Raw genomic sequence first — 20,448 nt, forward strand, 5'->3', positions numbered from 1 at the left:
CAAATATTTGAATAGTATGTGCCTAGAATGCATTTACTCTTAAATAATTAAAAAATATAGAAGCATAGAACATCATCTATAGTTTAGAATGACTAAAATATATGCACCTAAATGCGTTCTTTGGAATTATGATTTAAGCCATTTAGATTCATCTGTACTGTTCACTATTTTAACATATAAAGTTAAACAGTTTATGAATCCATAGTTTTATGAACAATTATTTAAAATAGATCATTACAATTCTGAAGAAAATCTACTTCAAGTGGCTAACGTTTTGAAGTAGAATATCTTATAACTGAGTAAGCACCAAGGAACAGGATGCTAAAGGACAAAAGATACAGTACACTTGAAAATAAAATTAATACTCTAGTAGCACAGTAAAAAGTTATTGCCTAAAGGATATGGATATTTTTTTCTTTGACATAAAATGTCCAAGTACTATGAACAGAAGGAAGTTTATTTAACACTGGAAGTTTTTAAGAAGAGATTAGATAACCATTTGTCTGAAATGGTGTAGGGTTTCCTGACTAAGCAGGGAATTGGACTAGAAGACTTCCAAGATCCCTTCCAACTCCGTTTCTGTTTCTATTCTATTTTATAAATTTTGTTCACTCTTTTAACCCACAAAATGTATCTTCAATGTAGGAAACATGGAGTAGTTCAGAATGGATGACTCAACTACCCATAATCTCTCCAAGGGCCATTGTAAAATTCTATTACACTCAAACAAGGGTTATGAGGTATTTTCCCAATTTGGGATAATTCTGTCCCCATCAGTTCACTACTTATCCAGAGGGCTATTTGTGAAAAGGGCAAGTGTCTTTACATTAACTTTAATCTATCTAATCAAATACAGTAAATATTGTTACTATTTTTAAAATACATCGCATATAATTACACACGAACATTACGCATCCTTCCCGAAGAAGGCATAGAGAATGAGTCTGAAAGACAGTGGGAAGATACATTACCAAGGCAATAATCTGGCAAGGATGGCTTGAGGCCATTCCAAGAAATAAACGTAAGAAAAACCATCACGCAGACCATTTCCTAATTCAAATGAAGATAAAAGTGAAGGAGGAGGGAAGCACATTCACACTTGCAAAATTCTATTTACTATGGCTATTCTAATAAAAGTAGATTTAAATCTATATTACATTGGTTTCCTAGTTTGGTTTACCCTAATGGGCTGGGATCAATCTTGAAAGTCTCTTACTCTTTCTAGAGAGGCAGTAGATCTCCCTATTCCTGGATAGTCTAAAATTCTTAAGGTACACCATTACTATCAGCAAGGCATTACACTGCAGCATTGTTGGAACATCAGCAGTAAATAACCAATATATAAATAACCAATTTAAAAATTCCATGCTGCAGCTGACACAACATTTGGACAGAATTTATCTCAACCTGCAGCACAACCAGTATTTCTGCATTTTCATGGGAACTTGCCAGAAAAATCTAGAAGAGACCAGGACTGATTCCTGACTTTCCCAACTCAAATATGAACTATTTATGGCTGGCAACCTAGTATAGTCTCACAAAGATTGTACCAAGATCACTTTCATACTGAATTTACTATAGGGAGCAACTAGAGTTGACAAAGACCTCCTGGCATACACAATCTTACTGGTTTTTAGAGGGATAGTGTTTTAAATTTAACCTGATATTTTAAACTTTTGTATTGATTTATTTATTAGCTGTACAGTTTGGCATATTTTATCCTCCTCTCATACATGTATTTATGTAGTTATTTCTATGTTTTAATCTGTTGTATTTTAATATGGACTGTACACCGCCCCGACTCCCTTTCGGGAGAGGGGGTGGTATATAAACGCTAATAATAAATAAATAAAATAAATAAAGACAGCATATACATAGACCACAGACATGAAGGTAAGAGGTGGCTACTTTAGCGTGGCTTTCTACAGATTTTTTGCTGTCTCCCTGATCTTCAAAGACATTTGACCTGAAGTTTATTGGCCCCTTTCCAGCTAAACCTATGATCACTGATGTGTTAACATCAATGAAGATTCTGTTTTCCATCAGTATTTGATTATGAGAAGCGCACCATCTACCCTATGCATATTAGGATGATTCCAGCTTTGTTCATACTGGTAGATAGAGAAGAGTATGAAGTGGAGACTATTTTGGACTCTGATACAAGGACAAAAATTTAAGTAAGAAAGATTGCAGGAGGCTGCGATAGATATGCATGTTCCATAATGGTATGCCAATTTCACATGAACTATCTTCCATTACACAAATGGGCCAAATCAGAATAGGCAAAGTCTTACTTCTTGTAGGGGGTTATAGAACTGACAAGTGGGGGAAAGGGAAAACACCTCGGTTGTATCTACATTCATGATATAAGAATGGAAAGGGGAGGGAACAATTACCAGAACAGGAGGATGAAAAACAGGCTTGCAACAGGAAGGGGAGGGGAGTCACCCCTCAGGGCACAAATGAGTAACAAAATTTGTTGAGTGATGTGGAGGAACTGCTGGCTGAGAAGGGAACAGGATATTTGCATTTCACTCCCATGGCCTCACTCTGGAAATGTGGGAAGAGGACTGAGGCTGACAAAATAAATGATGTGGAAGGCAGAGAGAATGGCCCTGAAGGACAGTGGGAAGATGTGTTACCAAGGTAATAATCAAACAAATGCAGTTTGAGCCCATATCATAAATTTTTTTTTAAGAAAACACTTCAGATAGGCCCCTCCTAAAATCCCACAAAAAAGTGAGGAAGAAAGCACATTCAGACTTGTAAGATTCTGTTACTATAGTTGTCCTAATAGCAATAGCGCTTAGGCTTATTTGCCGTTTCACAGTGCTTTACAGCCCTCTGTAAGCGGTTTACAGAGTCAGCATATTGCCTCCAACAATCTGGTCCTCATTTTAGCAACCTCGGAAGGATAAAAGGTTGAGTCAACCTTAAGCCGTTCAGAACTGAACTCCTGGAAGTGAGCAGCGAGTTAGCCTGCAATACTTCATTCTTACCACTGCACCACCATGGCTCTTAATAAGAGTAGTTTTACATCTACATGGCATTGGCTTCTTAGCTAGGTACCATGTAGCACTGGCACCTAGTCAGATTGTAGGTTTCAGTGAATCTGTAACTGAACAGAAGCTGGCACAATAATATATTATTCTATGCATTTGCAATATAAAATATTTGTTCATTGCATTTTGTCTTTAGAGTTATATATTTTATATCATTTCAAATTCATCTAACATGTACAGTACATCCTAACTCAATATTGTTATATCTACTACTTTTCCTCTAAAATACTTTTTTCCAATTTTATGTTAATAGTGACCTCCTACATTATCTGAGCTATATTTATTTTTAATTTATTGAGTGTGTGGCATCTACTACAGAGGTCATGCAATCACTGATATACAACATTAATAAAACACAATATAGACAGACACAAGTATACACACACAGACACACTTTTACAACCTTGTAATCGCTTAATTCAAAGTAGAGTTGGGGAAACTGGATGGAGCTGACCGGATGCCATTCCTGATGCCATGCAGAGTTTACAGCAGATATTTTCTCCTTGCACCTTGAGAAACATCTGCCGGTATCTAGGATTGAACTCTCAATCTTCCACCACTAGACTACTGCACTGTGTATGTGTGTGTGTGTACGTGTACACCTGTACCTATATACAAACAGTATATCTATGTTTATAAAGTATGTGGACAATATAATATATTAAGGTAAAACCATAATGAAATCACAATAATACTGTATATTGTCATAGTCACAGTAGGATAGATGATACAATTCAATATTTAAGGAAGCAACTCAGTATGCTTCTAGTCTGCTATGATGTGACCATTCAAGGTGCCTTACAATTTCTTGATGGAACATTCTCAAACTATCTGTTCTGATAATTTTGGGGTGGGGGTATGAAATGTACACTACTTCCATGGTGGTATGCCATGCGCAACTTTCTGTTGTAATGGAGCAGCTAAAAGTCTACACACACAGCAACCAAACTGGATACTTTCAGATTCAAAAACTACAGTTACAGCAACTAGACTATTTGAGCTAAAATAATGAATGCCTCATAGTAATATTTTTTCATTTCTAACTGCCTGCAAATCTGTAATTAAAGAAGCAGATTCTTTAACAGACTAAATATTTTTTTCTTTGAAATCATAATTCAAGATGCCAGATATTCATTGTTTTCCTATTTAATTTGGAAAGGGGACTTCTTCTCTGAATAATCCTAAGAAAATATTTTACTGAAAACAAAAGATCCATTAAAAGTAACAGCAAAAAAGACTTTCTAATTTCAATAAAAAGAAATCTTGCATAAGTGAAGAAGGATGATAGTAGTTCAAGTGGAACATTATAAATATTTTCCATTCAGAAAACTTGGCCTGCCTATTGCTAATTTTTCACAGAAAGGTAGCATGTTGTTTCAATATGGCTTCTCTATTTGGATTAAAAGTGATTTTACTTGGGTTGTGGTTTACTTTTCAAATTTGATATTTATCAAATAACATTTAAGCATTTTTCTTTCACCATCTTAAATAGAAAAATATTCAAGAGTTGATTTTACTGTTCTGAATCAAGCATTTACTTTCTAAATCAATTAAGACGCCATTTGTTTCTTTCCACTTTTCTAAAAATCTACTTAGAAACACTAGCTTATTGTTGTTGCAGCCTGAACATATCAGCCAACTTTTAAAAGGATAAACAATGTGAAAAGTCTTCTGTAAGTTCTTATACCTCAAATGTTGGTTAGAACTTTCATGGCAAAAAAATTAAGGGTTGTTACATCTGAAGTTCTATATAACTTGGCAATGTATGTTTCAATTCTCTATTTCTCCGATTGGCAAGAATGAGATTCACACATGGTGGAAGTTTCCTGTGAGATCTGGTAAAGGTGGAATATAGATCTCCTTTTGTTTTTAAAGGCTAGAGCTAAATCTAATATTTGTCCTATTAGATTAAGTTCTGTTGATCAATTTAGCAGCAAAACTTACAAAACTAATAATTCTTACTCTAAACTATTATTAATCTGAAGGAAATAATTTTAATGACTTTCTTCTCTCATTGCACCGATCTCTAAATGTTCAAAATAAGTTGGAAAAGTAAAAATGGGATAAACTCTGTCTCGGCTGGTCTGGACCAAGTATGGACATGTATGGACGTTATTACCCCTCTCAGTGGACGAGAGTGGTGGCAATAACAGCAGTGCTGACAAGAGAGGCGGCAGACTGGGTAGCTGATCTCCATGGTGACCACGCCCAGGGAGTTGGCCAATATGGGACTTTTCCTGGAGATGCTTCAGATACGCTTTGAAGATGGATCACGAGTCCAACTAGTGGAGGGGGAGATCTTGTTGCTGAAGCAACAGAGTAGGTCGGTAAAGGATTATATGAGGGAATTCAGGAAGGTCTTTGGAAGACTGAGATCCTGGCCGGAATGACTCTTGGTTCACCAATTTCGCATGGGCCTGGACAGGGACTTGCATCAGGCATGTTTGCACCAGGGTTTGTCACCTCGTTTACATGATTGGTTCCAGGCAGTTATAGAATTGGATGTGGGCATGCAAAAGTTCAGACCATGGGAGGATGGAGGGTTTGGATGACCAAGATGGGTTGCAGACAGGCCAGCGCCTCCCAAGCCAATACGGCCTGCTTTAGCTGTCCCAGACGCCTCTGACCATTATATGGCTAATGATTTGACTAAGGAAGAGGGCCACATGGTTAGAACCTCCATCGAAGGTGGCTTGTCCCAGGGCCGGTGGAGTAGCTCCACTCCCCCTCCTCATTCTCAGTCCAAGGTCTCTCCCTCCATCCCTGTATTGGCGCCCCAGCATGAGGGGGCATTGGCATTCTGGGTCCGCCAGTCCCTGTCAATGCGGAACTATGCCATCACTCCACTTTCATATTTTCTTTCACTTATCATTAAAATGTCATATTTAAAACACAGAACCTGCACGCCTGCTAATGCAGGCAGCTAAATATTTATTCAACAAACTTTTTCCTATTAACTATATGGAACATGATATAAACAAGATGCTAAGTTCTAGACCTTCCTTAGGCCTGCATTCCCTTAGGCATGAAAACTGGGAGACTTTGTACCAGTCATTCTGTCACCCCAACCTACCTTACAGGGTGGTTGTTATGATGAAAATAGAAAGTAGGAGCATTAAGTTTGCCATGCTGCCCCCCCCCTCTCATCCATCCATCATCCATCCATCTATTCATATCAGGATAAAAATATAATTATGAATTTTGATTTTTTTAAATCCCAAAGGTGTAAACCTGGAGAGAGATACTAGCTAAAAACTGAAATACAAGAGTTTATAAAAGGTTTCTCATATCATAAATTAGTGACATAAGACAGATAGGGTATGATATCCTTTTCTGCTGGAACAGATCGTGAAAGCTTGTTATTCTATTGGAAGATAAAGTATCATCTGGAAAAGCTCAGCAACTAAAATGACCTCCAAACTATGCCGGTCTGGATATAGAATAAATATAAGAATTCATGTGAACTGAATTGGATGATAAGTAGTTAATCCATATGAACTAACACTGGCTTATTAACCATATTAAATATATTGCTGTATTTCCAAATTTTAAGTGCTAGAAGACCAGTCCTTTTTAACAAAAGGAAAAAAATTCAAAGTGGCTAGACTTATGTTTTTCAAATAAGGACCTTTAGAATAATTTTTAAAAGGCAAACTATTAAGATATCTGATCCAGTCATAATAGTCTCAGCTTTAATGGGGATAAATATTTCTACCTTATGGCAACATCCAATCAGAGCACAAATATATTTTTGGATGCCACTAAATAGATAGCTTTACTCCACTTAACTAACATAAAATCCTAAAAAAATTATTGGACTTGTAAACAGGAAGTTTAAGTTTGGCTATTTAAAATGTTTAAGCCAGCCACTTCAGAAATGGGACTATACAAAGAGTATACTTTTTCCTTTATTTCATTTTCTATTTGACCTAAATTTATCATTGCCTTTTCAATGACATGTCATTTCTCTGCTACAATCTCAATATATTCTAAATTAATTTTTAATTCGTAGTGATTCTAATTCAGTCATCATCAACCACACACGCTGAAGTAAATGAACATAAAATAATAGAGAACCCATTTTTCATTAGTCAGTGCAATAAGCCTATTAGGACACTTACAAGCCAATGTGAAGCTCATATTTATTCCATGGAATCCTTTCATGGGTATAAAGGGCAAGAGAACTTCTTCCCTGATCAATTATGGCAACACAAGTTATTTAGAAATAAATACCAAGCCCAATCTAACTCTGTAACTCAGTGCCAAAAAATCCACTGTATAATAGAAATAGGGAAATTGGCTTATCAAATGAAACAGTATTAGGAAAAACTACTACTAACAATATTCATTTTAAAAAAACTTTGTGAAAAATATTAAGCATTTATCAATAATCAAAATACTTAATATAATGGTTTGTTTAGTAGAGACAGGATAGATATTTGTGTCACTAATATTAAAATTTACGATTTTTGCTAAATAAAAGACTTGATGTATGTATTTGAACTTTGCAAGGTCCTGTTATTCTAATAAATGGAAGCAGTTTTAATAAAATTATTTTTAAAAATGTCTAGAACATGGTCTTCCAACCTTTTGACTTGGGCTGCATATAAAATATATAATACACTTCATGTACATATATAACAAACTTCCGTTATTTGTATTTTTTATTATCTTGTGGGTTTATATTAATAGCTGTCAATGGCCACATGTGGCCTAGACACACCTGTTCTAGAAAGATAATTATGCAAGTTTAATAATATGCCAGGTAACTGCCACTAAAATTTAGGACAATTTAATAAGAAACTATTCCTTGCATTCAGTTTCTTCTTTAACTATATCCCAAGATTTAAGGTTCCTATTCCAGAACATTTTAGACCATCCTGTTTAATAATGTAAAATATCAAGATCTACAGTTACAGCATGATCTGTGTATATTATGAATGTAATAGATCTAGAAAGGATTGGAATGAACTTTAACTCTCATATATTTTGATGAATGTGTAAGAAAATCTGTTGTTATTCCATGCAGTTAATTATATAGAACTACAGTGAATCTCAAAGGATGCACATAAGCCTTGAACTGGGTTCATAGCAAAAACTAATTTTAGATAATGGTTATACCTGTTAGCAAGCTCAAGAAACAACTAAGAGGGGGAAATCAATAATAACAGGATGTGAGTAGAGCCTAGAGCCTTCTATTTTCAGTTTGTACAATCTTTTTAAAATCTAGCCTTCAAATAGCAAATATAAAACACTATGAACAATAGATTAAGAAACCATCTTCTCTACCATATCATAGACCTAACTTAAGTTTTTCTTCCATGAAGAAAAAAGCCTCAAAATGTTAGTTTTACCTTTATAATATTGTACTACATATTTGGACAATATACAAACACTTTTAAAAATATAACACAAAGGTAGTTTGTGAAGAACTTCTTGCAAATTTTCAATTATCTATTGGGACTGCTGAACCCATACAGTTCATATTGATTAACTAAGTCTTTCCATACAGTCTATGGTATTTATTACACCATGTATCCATCAATTGAAAAATGAGAGTTTAAAATAAGTTTTCACAAGAGCCAAAAGTATAATAGTGAATTTGTTATATTTCTTAAAAAGTCTATGGATTTAAAAGAATATAAGTTTAGCAATCTAATATATGCTAATTTATTTAAAACTATTTTTTTTGCATGTTATGAAGCATTTTCTAATTTAAAAAGTAAAATTGTAGCTTCATATATATATATTAATTTGATATAACTCATAGAGGACCTTTAATAAAACAAAAGTAGAAAAATTATGTCACCTTTGGAGCAAGCAGATCAATCTACTTTTTAACTGTATATTTTCAGATTTAGAATGTTTGCATACTACCAATTCAATACCATATATTGAGATCAATTAACTGAATATTAAGATTCAATTATACTATCATACTCTGTTGAACAAAGTTTCTTTTGTTCACATGACACTAAGCCATAAAAATAATTTATGAATCCAGTGATTATGTAATTCTTCTGCTGATGAATATCAGACCCACCCAGAATTCTGAAGACCATCAATGAGAAGAGATATTATTTCTGATGTAGTTTTAAACAACCTTGATAATAATAGGGTGCAAAATCACAGAAAACTATAATAAACTTTACCAAGTAAGAAAACAATGTTAGAAAAAGAATCTGTGCTTTGAAATCCTTCATATTAAACAAGACTTCATTTTGAAATTCCAACCTATCCCAAATCTTAAAAAAAAACCCACCAGTATTCTAATACCTACAAATTGCTTCAGAACTAATTCTAGGAATTTGTAGTACTATTTACTTTAATAGGATAGGTTAAAAACTGATGTTTTTTATTACAATGCTCATTTATTTTATGTTATAGAACTTTTTTGCCTCAAAATTTAACTATAATAAGTAGCTAAGCAATATAACATAAGTACACAGAAATAAGTAAGTACCTGCTAAAAATAACAGGTTTCTCCTGAGCATCCCACAAGGTCAAATTTCATGCCAACCAATTAACTGGAAGAATCTTAAATTATAATAACCATATACATTTTAAACCAAACACAACACTATCTCCTCTTTTAATTACATTATAAAATACATTTCTCCCTATTTTTAAATATTTATTTCTTGATTTGTCGTACAAAAATCATGTTTCTGCTGCTGTGGAAATTCTATCATAGAAAGGGTGTGGGGAGAGAATATATTTGAACATTATGTGCATATGAGTACACTATTCACTGAACTATATCTTTCAGAGATCCTGGATCACCGGGGAACTACCAGAGGACTGGAAAAGAGCTGATGTGGTTCCCATCTTCAAAAAAGGGAAAAAACAGATCCAGGAAACTACAGACCTATCAGCCTGTCCTCAATACCAGGATAGATTCTGGAAAAGATAATCAAGCAACGAATTAGCGAACACCTAGAAGCAAACAAAGTAATAGCCAACATGGGTTTGTCAAAAACAGATCATGCCAGACTAATTTTATTGCATTCTTTGACAAAACTGACAAAATTAGTGGACCAGAGGAATGCCGTCGATATAGTTTACTTGGACTTCAGTAAGGCATTTGATAAGGTAGACCATAACCTACTACTAGATAAAGTAGAAGAATATGGGTTGGACAGCATCACCACCACATGGATTCGTAACTGGCTGACCAACCGCACTCAACGTGTAGTCCTCAATGGAACTGCATCTTCATGGAGGGAGGTATGCAGTGGAGTACCCCAAGGCTCTGTTTTAGGCCCAGTACTCTTCAATATCTTCATCAATGATTTGGATGAGGGAATAAATGGGGAACTCATCAAATATGCAAATGACACCAAGCTGGCAGGAATAGCCAACACTCCAGAAGATAGGCTTAAGATACAGAAGGATCCTGACAAACTTGAACATTGGGCACTATCTAATAAAATGAAATTCAATGGTGAAAAGTAAGGTTCTACATTTAGGCAAGAAAAACGAAATGCACAGGTACAGTATAGGTGGTACCTTGCTCAACAGTAGTAATTGTGAAAGGGATCTTGGAGTCCTAGTGGAGAACCATTTAAATATGAGCCAGAAGTGTGCAGCAGCTGCCAAAAAAGCCAACACAGTTCTACGCTGCATCAACAGAGGGATAGAATCAAGATCACGTAAAGTGTTAATACCACTTTATAATGCCTTGGTAAGGCCACACTTGGAATACTGCATTCAGGTTTGGTCACCACGATGTAGAAAAGATGTGGAGACTCTAGAAAGAGTGCAGAGAAGAGCAACAAAGATGATTAGGGGACTGGAGACTAAAACATATGAAGAACGGTTGCAGGGACTGGGTATGTCTAGTTTAATAGAAAGAAGGACTAGGGGAGACATGATAGCAGTGTTCCAATATCTCAGGAGTTGCCACAAAGAAGAGAGAGTCAAACTATTTTCCAAGGCACCTGAGGGTAGAACAAGAAGCAATGGGTGGAAACTAATCAAGGAGAGAAGCAACTTAGAACTGAGGAAAAACTTCCTGACAGTTAGAACAATTAATCAGTGGAACAGCTTGCCTCCAGAAGTTGTGAATGCCCCAACACTGGAAGTCTTTAAGAAGATGTTGGATAGCCATTTGTCTGAAACGATATAGGGTTTCCTGCCTAGGCAGAGGGTTGGACTAGAAGACCTCCAAGGTCCCTTCCAACTCTGCTATTGTATTGTATTGTATTGTATTGTATTAACATACTGTCAGTTTTGAGATGAGGGCTGTGTAAAACAGCAATTTCATTTTCATTTGGGTATACACATGACTACAGATTATTTGGACTGAATGAATTATACTATAAGAATAATCAGAAAATGCAATAGAATAAATTCAAAAATAGGTATTTCATATATATTATTCCATGATACCATGAACACAGGACTTTAACAAGCACAATCCAACTGGAGAAAAAAGACTGCAAGCTTACAATGGTGGGAAGAGTGAAACTTGCTTACAATTATCCTACACATATATTAAAACATTTATATTGATACATCATTAGTCCATTAACAGTTAAACCTTGTGGATAGCAAAGTTCCTATGGGATTTATCTTTTATTGACTTCAAGTTATGGAAATAAAACCAGAAGTTACAATAAGGATGCATAATAATATAAAGGTGTATGCCTCTATTATCAAATGGTTTATCTTTAATAAACCATAGCAATCATGAATTATACTTAATATTCAATTGATAATAATAGACTATCAATTGCTGTAAACTACAAAAGTCTCTTGTTGCATTTAAACATAAGTAGGTTTGTTGACAATAAGATTTCATAGATATATTAGTTTGCTATTTTTCCAAGTGGAAAATTTTTATATCATGCTTACAACTTATAATGAAACAGAGTATCCTTGAGATCACAATTCTGCATGATTGAAAGTTTCTTCTTGAAATAAATATTTTAGGGAAAGTTTTTAAAGAAAACCAACAGAGCAAGCCTATATATATTAATTGAGAAATCCTGGAACATATTTCCAAGGTGATTTAACAATTGCAAATTTTGATGCAAACTATTTCTTGTTCTACATTTTTAGGTTTACTTACATTAACTTTTATAAAGCTGTATCAGAGCCAGTGTCTTAGTTCAACAATGTTCAGCTTTACAGAAGAGATCAGCATTTTCTGCAAATCCTGATTTTTTTTAATATGAACTCTTTTTATCCCCTCTTACTTTACTTTTGTGATTACACCTTTTAAATATACATTTCTTACTGAACTGTAAAGCATTTTGATGCTTCAACAAATGAGAGAGCTCTACATTTCCAAGAAACCATTTAGAAATATTTTATCTATGGAACTCCAAAACCTAGGAAAGGTCTGGTACAACTTATTTCAAACCAGAACATGTTGTTTTAAAAAATAGCATGCTAAAATTGCAATCCTAAGCAATTTCTTTTCAGGAAGCCAATTCCAATCAAATTTAAGTGTAGCATGCGGTTCAGCAAACATCCTTTAAAACAGAACAGTGTGCTCTTTTAAAATTTTATGTTCCTTATGAAATATCACATACCTTTAACAATGATAAAGATTCTATTTAAAAAGAAAGTCAATGTGGAACCTTCTTTACCTCTATCATCTCCTTTTTCTTAAGAAATACCTTTTGTTAATATCTGCAGGTTTACATTAAAAGTCCTGGAGGATATATATTCCAGATTATATTTATTTCCTCATATGTTTTCTTTCACATTTGTGAAAATATATAATTAGTAATTTTATAGAATAAATTGATAGTCCAGTTAATAAGGCTAAATTTAATTATTTCTAGTTCATGCTAGAGAAAAATGAAATAAAGTATTTCTTTTCAAGTTACCAAATGTACTTGATAGATTCAAGAGTTACTGTAACTCTTTTCAGCAGAATAGAAGTTTATCTTTTTTTATTTAATGTCTATGATCTCATTTCCTTAAGATCTTCCTTATAAAGTTTTCCACATAGTTTTGCAACATAAATAGTTTAGTAATGAACCAGAGAGGTTAAAATTTATTCTACTTGTCTATCTTATCAGCAAGTACCTTGAAAGAGATTTAACATGTATTTAAACTCAATAAACATTCCAGTAAAATGTGTTTCCAACAATACATTCCATTTAGAAAATATAAAAATAAATAAATACCTGTCTTCATCACCATCAACAGGAATAGCTATGCCAAAGACAGTGCTGGCAAGACTGTTCATAGGAGTAGTTGCAGGTAAATTAAGAGGGTTTGTTAAACTGTCCGGAATAGGTGGCTTCACATGAAGTTTGTTTTCAGCAACAAGAGAAAGTGGTGGTTGAGGTAGGGGTTCAGATTTTCTTCTACTATCATCAATCTGGCCTAAAGGCTGTGTCTGAAACTGTCCAATGTTAGATTGTGGTAGATTTGTAGGTACACTGCTTGTGCCTTGCATTAATGGAAGGCCAATATGTTGCTGGACAACACTGGAACTTCTACTGACAGTTGTATGGCTGGTCAGCTGAGATTGGACTAAAGTAACAGAGGCATTTGGCATAGTAACAGAAGTTGTAGATACATTAGGCACAGTAGTACCAGGTACAGCTACAGGCACATTCTGAACTCCGGAGACTATATTGTGTGGAGTACCAGCCACTTGACTGCTTCCACCCATTTGCTGCTGAGTCATGGATTTCTGTTGAACAGCCCCTGCATGTCCAATGCCTTGTACCACACCTCCTGGTTGAGAAATGACAGTCTGAAGTGGAGTTGTCAGTCCACCCTGCATTAGCCCAGATCCCTGTCCTATTGTTTCGCCTGCTGGTGAAGCAACTCCCATCACTGGTGCTAGAGGTGAAGGATTCTGACCAACTACCTGTGCTGCTGGAAGACTGGAAGCTCCAGTGCCTGTGACCGAGCCAGAAGCAACCTGTTGTGTAGCTCCTTGAGACTGCATTACTGTCATATGCTGAATGTACTCTGGCTGACCAGGAGTCTGGGCTGACACCATATGTACTGGTGTCATTTGTGACTGAGAGTAAGCAAATTGCTGAGTCTGTGCCACTGGTACATTTGCTTGCTGTACTTGCTGTTGTGGCATAGGCAAACCTGGCTGAGCTATTGCTACATTTGTAGATGGTAAGCCTTTCCCATTAGGCCCAGCTTGCCCCATGCTCTGTGCATTTACCTGTGTCTGCAACAGAGGTGCCATCACCTGCTGGCCTGCTACTGTGGCTCCCGAATAGATTGGCTGAGCACTACTATGAGGCTGCTGACCAATAACAAAATTAGGCTGCTGTGGAGAGGGCTGGTTTATTTTCTCTGGCTGGAGTAGCTGTGAAACAGCAGTAACAGAACTGTCAGCTAAGGAGTCAGGGCCATGCACAGAAGTTGCCACACCTGAGACAATCAATGAACTACCAGTAGCACCTAAGCCACTGTCCCTATCTTGAACAGCTTGTTCAAAAGTACTGTTGTGTCTAATGCAATCACCAGTCCTGGCTAACACAGCCCCACCATCCGAGTCCCGATCATAGTATTCCATACACGTCCATCGTCCCCGTCTAAACGGCTCTCCAGTACCATGGTCTAGCTTGATCACTCTGAAGCGAGAACTGCATGCAGCAGCAGCCGTTAGAGGCATGGCTGGCGGACCAGCAGCTGGTTGCACACTGCTGCCTCCTGTCGCTACTGAGCAGGCTTGGCTGGCAGTCGCTGAAGGCATCACAGTGCTCCTGGGAACCGCTCCTCCATTGGCAACAGGCACAGCAGGAGAAGGCGGTGGCTGGATCCCTCCAGAAGCCGCAGCAACAGCAGCAGCAGCTACTTGGCCATCCAGAAGCAAATTGGGAGAGACTGTCCCTGGAGTCTCAGCATCACCCACATTGTTGAGAGTTTCCTCGGAGGAACTGCGCTCACAGACATCTTCAGGTCCATAGTCGGTGGCACGGGACACATCGAAAATCTCCGATGAAACATCCTCAGTGCGGGATTCATCCGGGTCGTCCAAGCTCTCGGTATCCTCCGTGATGCTGCTGGCCACCTGGGCCGTCGTCACACTTGTGATCTGAAAACAGCTCTTTTTCTTGGCCGGCATCTTGGACATGGTGCCTTCGCGAGAGAGACGCGGCTGAGAAGTCAGGGGGTTCCGCCCACCTGCCTTCGCCGGAGTCGACGAAAAACTAGGCGAGGACCTTGAAAGGGGTCCGAGCTGGCCACCACACACAAGCCTGGCCGGGCGTAGCGAGGACGAGGATCACGTTCTCTCTACGGCGCAGTCGCTGGCCGTCTCGCACATTCCTCCGGCCTCCCGACGCAGTCCGGGCTCAGCAGGCGGTCACCAGGCCTGGGGTTGGAGACGAGGCAAAAAGGGAAGGGGGCGGCGGCCGGGCTCCTCCTCTTCCTCCCCTTGAGTAAAGCGGCGGGCCCCTTGGCGGGCAGGCGGCGGCGCCGCCGCCACCTCCTTCTCCTCCTCCTCTTCTCGCCTCTCCGCGAGTTCCGCTGTCCCCTTTCGCAGCCGAGGTTCCTTTCACAGCCGTTCTCGGGTTGCGCGGCCGGGGTGGCGCTATCACTCAAGCCGCTCCGCTGCCGGGCTTCCGGCCAGACCCGGGATTCCCAAGGCGGGACAACGTCGCTGATCCGTCCGCAAGCTTTCGGAGAGGGGCGGCGGCAGCCGGCGAGGCGTCCCTGAGGCGCAGGCCGCCCTGCCTCCCCGCTCTACCTGGAGATCAGCACTAGACGCATCATCTTCTGGCAAAGAAGAGAAAAGAGGGGACGAGAACGAGTCCGGTCACAGCGGCCCCCTCAGGCGGGCGGGCCTCCTAGACGCGGCGGGGTCGCTCGCTCCGTGCCGCCAGAGCAAACTCCCCCCGTCTGCCGAGCCAGGTGGCAGCCAGGCGGAGCGGCCGGGCTCCTTTCTCCCTTTTTCTGAAAAGCGCCGCGCACGCTCCGTTCCCCTGCGCCGCCGAAGGAGCTGAAATTCAAACTGCTCACTCCCCTCGCTCAAGATGGGGCTCAAATGGAGCCGCGGGGCAGGCTGGGAACTGGAGCAGGGCTGCTACTGCGGCAGCCTCGCTTGTCCCCGCCCCCCACGCAGGGGCGCGCGCTGACATCAGCACCAGCGGACGCGCCCCTCTCCAGCTCGAGCGGGTGAGAAATTTCATCCGGCCGAGAAAGGGGCGGGCGAGCGGGGAGGGAGGGAGGGAGCGAGCGGAGCGTGACTTCTCTGAGTCAAAACCCCTCCCCCTTCGCCACCGTCATGTTAACCGTTTGGAATATTCCACTGGCTCCACCTCGCCTTCTCTTTCTTTCAGCAGACTTGGTATCTTCCCGGGGAGGGGGGGAAAAGCGAGGGTAGGAATGATGTGGTGCTTTTTTTTTTTTACGTCCCTGCTTCTCCACGTCAAAGTTTTATCTGCCCCAGTTGTGACACTTTTATCTTTAGGATATGACACGCCCGACTAAGTTATACTATAACTTTTATAGTCTTCTCTTCGCCTCGAGGATTTTTCTAATGAGGGAAGAGCTTCCCCTACTGCCAGGACTACATTTATGAGTCTGCTGGGTTTTTTAAACTGGTTTGGATCCGCATTAAAGTCAAACGTTTATCCACTTCCACAATGGATTTCACTTATACTCTTTCCTTTATTTCCCACACCAGCTTTGGTAGCCCAGTATGGCAAAAATGGCCAGAGAACTAGTGGACAAATGTGTAGGAAATTTTGTTTCTTTTCTGCCACGTGGTGTTTTCCAAGATTGACAGCCTTAAATAGGACATTATCAAACCGGGCACTACATTACATTTTGACTAAAGATCCCCGAGTCAACAGATTCTGGGCTGCCAAAATCCAGTCAGCCACTAGATGGTGACACACAGCTGTCTGCATTTTGGCAGTTCAGACAATCCTGGACAAGAAACTCTACACTCTGATCCCCATTGAATAGAATGTTTGTTGCTTGGTTTTGTTTTTTGTTTTTTTCTTAAAGATTTTGAGAGCCAAATTAACAGTTCAGAATATTTGCCTGTGCAATTGTAACCCAAGGGATCAAGTGCAATTTGTTTCCATGAAACAAATGAAAGTGTTTAAGACAGAGCATTGTATCCTTCCAAATGTGTGTTAAATTTCAATTTACAGCCACCTGTAATGCAGAGGTGTTTTAGGATCTGAAGGGGGACATGTTGCCTTTTAGTTTATTAGATGAGTTTGCTTGGTTTATTTATTTATTTATTTATTTTTGCTATTTCAATGTGCAAATTACTAGTGATTTTAAAGGGATTAAACAAAGTTGATGGGAAGTACCAGATGACCACAGATTTGGTTCACTTCCCAAATGTTCAAATTTAAGATTATCACCCTCTTCTTAGCACTAGTGTTATCTGTTGTAAGATACAAAGATTATTTCATCTTTTAAATATTATTTTTTCACACTTTTTAACCGTCCGTCTTTCAGAAAGGGACTTTGGGGTGTGTGTACAATTTAATCTGCAACAATATTATATGTAGAGAGATGGAAAGATTCAGCATTTATCCACTATGGAATAATGGTTGCTGAAATTGACGTCTTGCTGAGATAGATAAATCAATTTTGATTAGAGAAAAGATACTATCTACATTTATTGCTGACTTGAAACCTCTTATGGGATTTTTTTTCGTAAAAATGAATTTGTAATTTACGGTTCTGATCATTAGGCAGGTTTTTTTTTTCCTTGTACATTTTGCTTTGTCTTTGCTTTCTTTTTTATCTTTTCCTTACTTTATATTAGTTTAAATCCATTTAATGATAATTTTTATCTTCTGTTTAAAAAGTTTTAATGAACACACACACACACACAATTAAACTAGCCAATAAAATGTATACTGTTGTTCTATTTGAAACAGAAGTACCTCACTGCAGTTAAATCATGTCCACATCATTGGTTTCACTACTGCAAAGGACTCCACATGGAATAACATTGGACTCCACATGGAAGATCATATAGAAGCTGCAGTTGATTTAGTATACAGCAACCTGGTTATATGGCATGTTTTGTCAATAGTTCATTTCCCCTATCCTTGTGCCTCTATATTGACTTTAAATGGGTGCAGTCTAAAATGCTTGTTTTGAACTATAAAGCCATATATGACCTGGCACCTACGTACTTTTAAAAAGCATTCTTCAACCTGATCTGACCACGCCAACTGAATTTGCACCAGAAAAAGGGTTAGGATTTTCCTGAGTCTAAAAGACAGGCTTATATATGCCATTTGTTAAAAATCTTAATTTGACCTTTGGGTTCATTTTAACTTCCATCCATGCTTCACCTTCCCTTTTTTAATATAATGTTCTTGAAATAATAGTTCTCAGTTCTTGCCTCACCTTTATACCAGCATCTTTGGATCCACTCCAATTATGTTTTCATGCAGGATACTCTATGGAGTTCGCATTTTCTCATATTAACCTGTCAGAGGTCAAGATGAATCATTACTAGTGCTATTGAAACTATTTGCTATTTTTTTTACACCTTGGACCACTGAATATTTTACTATAACAGTGGAATTCCCTTGACAAGTATGGCATTTCAATAATTACAAACTTATCTTTCTCAAAAGGTAAATTCTTAGTCGTTCCTGCTGTCAATGAGAATTTCTCAGGGCTCAGCATTGGATTCCTTATACATTTTATACTCTGATTTCATATTCAAAGTTCAAGTGTAATATAGTATGGTGACTTTCAGATCTATTTATCTGTGTTTACTCAGGATGATATTATATTGTATGTGTATGTCTTTTCATTTGCCTAGACAGGGTTTCAGATTGGATGTGCTCCTCGTCTTAAAGCAAAGATGAATAAAGCAAAGATTAATGTGTTCTACACTAATTTCCTTATCCATTCCTATTTCCATTGGAGTTTCAAGTTGCTTGTCTTGCCAATTGTTAGGCACCTAACAGTATACACTAATGACAGATTGTCCTTAAAATCCTTTATTAAAAATGTGAAAACCTACTGTTTCCATTTAATGCCAATTTATAGAACCCACCAGTGTCTCCCTACTGAGGCAGCCAACATTTTGGTCCATGGCCTGTTTGTGTCCTGCTTGAATTATTATTCTTATTATTATATAATATAATATATTCTATGTCTTATATTATTATTATTATCCTATTGGCTGGGTTCATAAGACCTCTCTTTACAATTTCATTTGTATTCAGAATACTGCTGTTCGTACTATTCTGGATCTTTCTTATTTTATCCTTACATGTTTTTATAGTCAATTGTTATAATAGTTGGGAATTTGACAAAGATACTGGGACAAATTAATGCTGCTGACACATCATGCTCTGCTTATGGGCACACCCATCAACAAGTGACTCATGGACACATGCTCTTGGCTCAATTATTGGGCCATGGTTATTTGGTTCTATCACATACTAGACTAGCCATGTTGTGTCTAAGGGTTTTTCTGGTTATGTAGAATAGACCCATGCCAGGATTACATTTGGAATTGTAAAATAATAATTAAAAAACACACTGGAAGGCTGCTTTTTTTATGGATCCCCATGAGGTTACTTTAAATAAATAATGTTTTACTTGTTACTTTAAATGTTTAAAGGTTAATGTATAATAAATTTTCTCACTTATAACTCTTTTATTGTATATTATGATATTATAACTGATTGAAATAGATTATTTCCATTGCTTAATATCTAAGTCTATGTTGCATTTAGCACATAGTAAATAAAACTATGATTAATCCAAATTAGTAGGTTCAAAATATAAGAAAAAGTATTTCAACCAGCATCTCCCAACGTTTTCTACCATGAAGATGCTACATTGTTACTAAAACTTTTTAAAGACCATCATAAAGTATATTAAGTAGTATTATGGCATCAGCAAACACTATGGCACACATGGCTTGTATAAATGTCATCCACAGGAATCCAAATTTAACTTAAAAACATTTCCTTTAAATAAACATAATGAATAATATAAAGAGTCCAAAAATGTCATAAGATGACGAGCAAAACATTGCAAGGTTTCATGATCTCATGAGAGGAATTCACTCACATTCATTCATTCATTCATGCATGCATTCATTCATTCATTCTGTCTGAAATATATTCAAGGACCAGACCACATTCTTCTGCAGTGTCTATTATTCTATTAATTGTTCTGTTTTTTTCTGTTCTGTTCCTATTCTGTGACTCAAAATGTTGGTCTTCAGTTATGTAGGCCAACTCTCTAAACTGAACCCTACATTTCTTCTTGTAGTATATGTATATCTGGCTTTTAGAGGATTCTGCTATGAATCAGCTTCCTTAGTTGGTCTTAATGGATACATGTCTGGCCCCAAGGTTAGAGATGTGAGGATGATTGTACTGTAGTTTATCAGCAAGCTGATCTATGAAAATAATAAAGATTGATTTTATTTGTTTTCCCAGAGACC

The 20,448-nt window shown here is 37.7% G+C and overlaps 1 protein-coding gene across 2 annotated transcripts in view; it reads right to left on the minus strand.

Moving 5' to 3' along the window:
• The window catches only part of TSC22D2 (TSC22 domain family member 2), a 31,422-nt gene extending 15,335 nt beyond the window's left edge, over positions 1-16,087 (minus strand). Inside the window, exon 1 of one of the 2 annotated variants that reach the window (XM_081955789.1) lies at positions 13,205-16,087. In XM_081955789.1, the coding sequence (XP_081811915.1) occupies positions 13,205-15,129 (1,925 nt within the window). In that variant the 5' untranslated portion in view covers positions 15,130-16,087. The remainder of the gene's footprint in view (positions 1-13,204) is intronic. The other variant, XM_081955790.1, reaches the window with a different exon arrangement.
• Between the last annotated feature and the right edge of the window lie 4,361 nt (positions 16,088-20,448).

The sequence above is a fragment of the Natrix helvetica genome, assembly GCF_964273705.1.
Source record: "Natrix helvetica genome assembly, chromosome: 5".
Classification (NCBI taxonomy): Eukaryota; Metazoa; Chordata; class Lepidosauria; order Squamata; family Natricidae; genus Natrix; species Natrix helvetica.